This window comes from Colobus angolensis, unplaced genomic scaffold (genome assembly GCF_000951035.1).
Source record: "Colobus angolensis palliatus isolate OR3802 unplaced genomic scaffold, Cang.pa_1.0 Scaffold109, whole genome shotgun sequence".
Classification (NCBI taxonomy): domain Eukaryota; kingdom Metazoa; phylum Chordata; class Mammalia; order Primates; family Cercopithecidae; genus Colobus; species Colobus angolensis.
Window position 1 is genome coordinate 1,285,458 of NW_012111919.1, and position 7,183 is coordinate 1,292,640.

The 7,183-nt window shown below is 41.5% G+C and overlaps 1 protein-coding gene and 1 pseudogene across 4 annotated transcripts in view; both read right to left on the bottom strand.

Moving 5' to 3' along the window:
• HADHB (hydroxyacyl-CoA dehydrogenase/3-ketoacyl-CoA thiolase/enoyl-CoA hydratase (trifunctional protein), beta subunit) overlaps window positions 1-7,183 on the bottom strand; it is a 51,143-nt gene that overhangs the window by 24,118 nt on the left and 19,842 nt on the right. For all 4 annotated transcript variants that reach the window (XM_011950324.1, XM_011950316.1, XM_011950333.1 and 1 more), the window contains one exon: window positions 4,720-4,819. In XM_011950324.1, the coding sequence (XP_011805714.1) occupies window positions 4,720-4,819 (100 nt within the window). The remainder of the gene's footprint in view (window positions 1-4,719; window positions 4,820-7,183) is intronic.
• LOC105517686 overlaps window positions 6,302-7,183 on the bottom strand; it is a 1,223-nt pseudogene continuing 341 nt past the window's right edge.

Sequence of the window (7,183 nt, forward strand, 5' to 3'; positions counted from 1 at the left end):
TCCTGGGTAGCTGGTATTACAGGCGCCTGCCACCACACCCAGCTAATTTTTGTATTTTTAGTAGAGACAGGGTTTCACCATGTTGGCCAGGTTGGTCTCGAACTCCTGATCTCAAGTGATCCACCCACCTTGGCCTCCCAAAACATATTTATTTATTCATTTATTTATATCAGATTAGACTCATAGGCATTTGTTTTATTCTTTGGGTTATGTTCCAATACTATTGTGATTTATTTTATTGCTCAAATCACTGCAGTTTTGGTGACTCGTAGCTCCTGCAGGTCAGACCTGCGTCTTTTTGACATGGCCCCCCAAACCCTGCTTTTTTTGGTAAGTACTTCTTTGCTTTCCAGCACTACAAGGTCTCCTTGCTCATCCTGTCTTTTCTCTGGCTCAGCCCTAATCATTCTTCAAAGGAGCTCTGGTTCTTTGTATTGAAGAATGCTGTTTAGAAACCAAGATCTGGCCGGGCGCGGTGGCTCAAGCCTGTAATCCCAGCACTTTGGGAGGCTGAGATGGGTGGATCACGAGGTCAGGAGATCGAGACCATCCTGGTTAAAACAGTGAAACCCCGTCTCTACTAAAAAATACAAGAAACTAGCTGGGCGAGGTGGCGGGCGCCTGTAGTCTCAGCTACTCGGGAGGCTGAGGCAGGAGAATGGCGTAAACCCGGGAGACGGAGCTTGCAGTGAGCTGAGATTCGGCCACTGCACTCCAGCCTGGACCACAGAGCGAGACTCCATCTCAAAAAAAAAAAAACCAAGATCTGGGTATGAACTCTATTTATTTATTTGTTTGTTTGTTTAAAGATCAAAAATAAATTGTCTTTATTTTTAAGTCAGAGATTTAATCATTGGATTAAATAAGAAGATTCATTCTTCAAGTTCCTGAAAATTAGTAAAACTTAAAAACTCCAAAATATTTTTACTATTATTTTCACTCAGAATCACAGAAGAACCATGAGTAGTTTTCCAAATTTTTCATAGGTAAACCCAGTTTCCTCAAATTTAGAACAGAATTATTTGGGGAAAAGTCATGTGCCAGTTTGAAAATGCGTAAGCCATAAAGCCATAAGCCATAAATTATTTACCATTTACAATCCCCCCCCCTTTTTTTTTTTTTTAGAGAGTCTCGTTCCGTCACTAAGACTGGAGTGCAGTGGTGCAATGTGCCTCCTGGGCTCAAGGGATCCTCCCACCTCAGCCTCCCAGGTAGCTGGGATTACAGGCACACGCCACCATGCCTGGCTAATTTTTGTATTTTTAGTAGAGATGGGGTCTTGCCATGTTGGCCAGGCTGGTCTCAAACACCTGACCTCAGGTGATCCGCCCACCTCGGCCTCCCAAAGTGCTGGGATTACAGGCGTGAGCCACTGCGCCTGGCCCCAGACCAGGTTTATCATTTCCAGCCAACTTATCATTTACAATCTTTATTCTCATACTCCTCTACCTAAATGATTGATAGACTTCTGAATTCCACTGCTAGACTCTATTACCAGGAGTGCTTCCCAAATGTCCCTACCCCTAAGAACCTGGCCTTCCAAATAACACTCAAGTTGAAAGCAACGTTTCTGCAAATTAAACAGAAAAATACTTTTTCCACTTAGAAAATGATCTTCTGTTACAGAAGACTTATTTGGCACCTCAATCCTAACATCAATAATGTAAAAATTGTTGTCCTTATAAATTTTCCCTCTATGTTATTATTATTAATTTTTCTTGTTTTAAGAGACAAGGTCTCACTCTGTCACCCAGGTTGAAATGCAATAGCATAGCTCATATACAATCACAGCCCACTGCAGCCTCAAACTCCTGGGCTCAAGCAATACTCCTGCCAGCCTCCCAAGTAGCTGGGACTAGGGGCATGCACCACCACGCCTGGCTAATTAAAACACCTTTTTTTCGGGGGGAGGGGGGAGGGATTGCATTGGGAGTTATACCTGATATAAATGACGAATTGATGGGTGCTGATGAGTTGATGGGTGCAGCACACCAACATGGCACAAGTATACATATGTAACAAACCTGAACGTTGTGCACATGTACCCTAGAACTTAAAGTATAATAAAAAAAAAAAACATTTTCTTCTTTTTTTGTAGCGATAGGACTGGCAGGTGGGGGTGAGGAGGGGTTGGGGGTAGGTGTCTAGTTATGTTGCTCATAGCTCAAGCTGCTCTCAAACTCCTGGCCTCAAACGATTCTCCCGCCTCGGCCTCCCAAAGCACTGGAATTATAGGTGTGAGCCACTGCACTGGGCCTCTAATGTTATTTTTTAGTGACTTTTGTTCTTCACATGAATATTGCCTTAAAATACTTTTTATTCTCTCTTCCCTATTCACTTACATTACTCAAAGACTTTCTCTTCTCTGAATCACTAGATTGCTCATGAACTGCCTTCTTTCTCAACCAGAATTCTGAATTAAACTAAAACACAATACACAACAAAGAAAGGAACAACCCAATGCTAATTTGGTAAATACCTCAAATTAAACTTCATACAAATACTAATCATCAAATGTTTAATAAAAGTAAATGCAACAGTAGAGTATGTTTGGGTTTGTTTTTTCTTGTTTGTTTTGTTTTTTTTGAGACGGAGTCTCGCTCTGACGCCCAGGCTGGAGTGCAGTGGCGCAATCTCAGCTCACTGCAACCTCCACCTCCCAGGTTCAAGCGATTCTCTTGCCTCAGCCTCCCAAGTAGCTAGGACTACAGGCATGCACCACCACACCCAGCTAATTTTTGTATTTCTAGTAGAGATGTGGTTTTGCCACATTGGCCAGGCTGGTCTCGAACTCCTAACCTCAGGTGATCCACCTGCCTTCGCCTCCCAAAGTGCTGGGATTACAGGCATGAGCCACTGAACCTGGCCTGTTTGTATTTTTTAATAGCTAGTAAAACAGTTAGTATCAAACACCTACATAATATATACATGATCCTTACAAAAAAAGAGTCTTCCTAGCCAAGAACTTTCATGTATTGATGAACTTTCTTTTTCTATTTTATTGCTGCCAAGTAAAAGGAGGACACCATCTTCTTCCTGCTTCTAAAGCCTTCTGATTCTTTCTTTCACTGTTGTGTCAGTACAGGAAAGAGATTATAGAAACATTGTTAAGTGGATTACTATATTGATAAAATAGGATGAATAAAGAAACGTCACTACCATTTACTTATAGCATTACTTCTTTTTTTTTTTTGAAACAGGGTCTCGCTTTGTTGCCCAGGCTGGAGTACAGGGGTGCGATCTCAGCTCACTGCAGCCTGCACCTCTTGGGTTCATGAGATTCTCATGCCTTAGCATGTGGAGTAGCTGGGACTACAGGTGCATACCACCACATCCAGTTAATTTTTGTATTTTTAGTAGAGACAGGGTTTTGCCATGAACTCCTACCCTCAAGTAATCCACCCACCTTGGCCTCCCAAAGTGCTAGGATTACAGGCATGAGCCACGTGCCCGGCCAACTTACAGCATTACTTCTATTAGAAAATATAGTTACAGGTCCCAAACTGTCTGTTTAAAAATGAACCTTTGTCGTGTGTGTGTGTATACGCACACATACACACACACACACACATTTTTCATAAGTCACTGCACATTATACATAATACTGTGCACCTTGCTTTTTTGGTGGGGGTGGGAGGAGGGGATAGGCTCTTGCTCTGTCACCCAGGCTGGAGTGTAGGTAGCAGCATGATCACAGCTCACTGCAGCCTTGACCTCCCAGGCTCAAGTCATCTTCCCACCTCAGCCTCCAACCTCCAGAGTAGCTGGGACTACAGGTGTGTACCACCATGCCCAGCTAATATTTTTTATTTTCTGTAGAGACAAGGTCTTGCTATGTTACCTAGGCTGGTCTTGAACTCCTGGGCTCAAGCAATCCTCTTGCCTTGGCTTCCCAAAGTGCTAGGATTACAGATGTGAGCCACTGCACCTGGCCTGCACCTTGCTTTTTACACTTAACATATATCTTCAAGATCTTAGGTCTTCCATATTAGTATATAAAGATAGGTCTCATTATTTTTAACAGATGCCTAACATTCCGCAGCATTTTTTTAAAGCTGGCAACTACCTATTCAAAATATAAACATTAAAACAATCTAAACAGAGAATGAATAGTTTAAGCCTTGTTATCAAAATCCATTACCAGCTTTTAGATAGACTAACCTTCACTCGGGGACAGAAAAGAAGCATAAAAGGCCAAGGAGAAGAGCAATTTGGATCTAGGGAATTTTGGAGCTGGTCTAGGATCATTCTTGTCCCATACACTTGGGGTTGTGCTATGCCAGGGGTTTGGACCAGCCCTATCAACTCCAATTTTACTAATTTCCAGGAGGCCAAACCAGTGGGTTATATAGGCCCTTCGGAATGCCCATGGCCCATATCTTCAGCACTCAAACTTCTGAGGAGGCACAAGACAATGTCCTTTTCTCCAGAAAAGGAAAGGACAGCTCTATTGGAAGCAAGCTATCTGGACCTCTAGGCTTTCAAAATAGAGCTATTTCAAGTAAAACTACACTAGGCTTATTCATGAGAAGGATAAAAAACAAATGTTGCCATATTATTTCACCACTGTCTTGACTTATTCTATATCAATTTCATGGGACTGCTATCCAAATATTAGTCCACTAATAATATTATTACCTACTGGGTTACATTTACAAAGACTACTTTTGAAAGTGTCTTAAAAGAAGGAAAAAAATAATATGATCATGTCATACTTACGAAGTGCCAGACAGCAAAAATGGAGTGCGAACACCATCCACCACCACAACATTCCTTATATTGGGTTTGGCTAACGTCTTCTTCGTTTTGGTCTGGACAGCTTTAAGATAAAGTTTTTAAAAAAACTACTAATTAAAATATATAAGTCTGATTACTTTTACTTTTTTTTTTTTTTAAGCTGGAGTCTCGCCCTGTCACCCAGGCTGGAGTGCAATGGTGCGATCTCAGTTCACTGCAACCTCTGCCTCCTGGATTCAAGCAATTCTCCTGCCTCAACCTCCCGAGTAGCTGGGATTACAGGCACCTGCCATCACGCCTGGCTAATTTTTGTATTTTTGTAGAGATAGGGTTTCACTATGTTGGCCAGGTTGGTCTCAAACTCCTGACCTCAGGTGATGTGGCCGCCTCAGCCTCCCAAACTGCTGGGATTACAGACGTGAGCCACCGTGCCCGACCTACTTTTACATTTTTTAAGACAGTCATTTTAAGAATTATTACATCATTAATGCCAACCTGCATTTACCATTTACTAAACCACTTTAATTTTTTTTCAAAAAAAGGCTAAGAAACTGACTAGCATTTGTAAGTTTCTACATAATATTTAAGATAAAGCTTATATCCAATGATGAGGGAAATTATGCCATTAACAAAATAGTTCATTTTTATTAAGTGTTTGACAACCTATATCATTAGAAGTAACCGAATTTACATGCAAATCTACCCTTAATATTAGAAGTTGCAATGATTGATATTGTTCACTCTTCACATAGCTTGATGTTCTTACCTTTCTATGTGGAAATAAAGGGCCCTTGGTTGGTGACTTGCTATTCTGCAAAAACCTACATGCCTAAATACTTTTTAATCTCAAAAAAGCAAACTTCCTTTAGGTTTCTTCTGTTTTTCTTTTCTTTTTTTTTTTTAATGTTTAAGCTGTATATTTACTCATTGAAACACTAGGTAAAATAAGGGTAAAATCAACTAAAGGAAAAATAGTTGTTTGATTCATTTGTACTTAAATTGACTAAAGTAGTACTAATGTCATTATGATGCAGCAAATATAAGACCTCTTTCTACAAAGATTAGCAAAACCAACAAATTAGGGGATATAGTAAAACTGAGCCAAAAAGGGTGAGGAAATAAATTAAGTATGTTACAGCTTAACCATTTACCTCAATAGTTTTTAAAAAATAAGCAAGGCCTCCTAATCCCAAACAATAGGAGTATCTTCATCACACCAACTTGTACTTGTATTTCTTATTCTTGAGGTTAGATTCTAAACCCTAAAGATATCCAAACTAGTATTAGATCTACTTATCTATAGCCAGAGACAGCTTTTATCATGTTGTCCTTAGCAGCCAAAGTTATTAAAATGTCTTTTCTCCAGGAAGATCCAATAGGAAAAAAAGAAACCTCTCTGATTAGGCTCCAACCATACTCCACCGTCCATCAAATTGACTGGATAGGCATAATGGAAACCGGAACATGTGGTTTCCAAACAAGAAAAATCCTATCAGGGAGGGGAGGAGAGGAAGGTTCAGCCAGTGCCCAGACTGAAATTGAGTAATATCAATTTCACTCATCTTCACATATCTTCAGGTTGCACATTCGTGGAGTAGTTTAGGAATAAATCCATGGTTTGCGGAGTACTAAAATATCTAGACGTCTGCTGTATTACATTAAAGGCCTTCCCCAGCAGCTTCCAAGGCAGCCTCCAAGTCACTGGCAGGAGAATTTGGCTGGAACTGCAAGCAAGACTGCAGAGATTCCTCTTCATAGTCATAGAAGGGACTGTTCCAGGCCTGATTGTTCCAGGACTGGGTGCACCAGGTCTGAGCGTTCCAGGAGTGGTTGCTCCAGGGTGGGATGTTCTGGGTCTGGTTGCTCCAGGGTGAATTGTTCCAGGTCTGGTTGCTCCACATCGGAAGGTTCCCAGTCGGGCTCACCAGGCATCCCTGGTGGTAGGAAGAGTAGAGGCTGGGGTAGGTAGGTGCTGAGCCCTTCTGAGTCACACCATTAGTATTCTTTGGCCAGTTGTTTTTCAGCCACCTCTTAGATTTCATTCTCTGGTTCTAGAACCAGGTCTTCATCTGTTTCTAGCCGAGGTTCAGGATGTTGGAAAGTTCTTGCATCTGCTGGAGACTGAGGTATCTCTGTCTCTGAAATCTATCAAGTACACACCTGGGTGGAAGAGAACACCGTTCTGGCCTTCTGTTTCTTGACCGGGACCTTGTCTTCCTTTTTTGTGGCACTATTCTCTGCAGCAGTAGGTTGTTTGCCTTTCAGACTGGTGGAAGAATTGGGGCTGTCCTGAATAAGCAGATCCATGGAGGAAGGAAGAGGAGAGACAGTCTCCGTGTGAGGCATCTCAGCAGAAGACATTTGCAAGGATGGATAGTTTCCTTCAGACCCACAAATCACAGGCATAGGTGAAGATTCTTTTTTTTTTTTTTTTGAGACGGAGTCT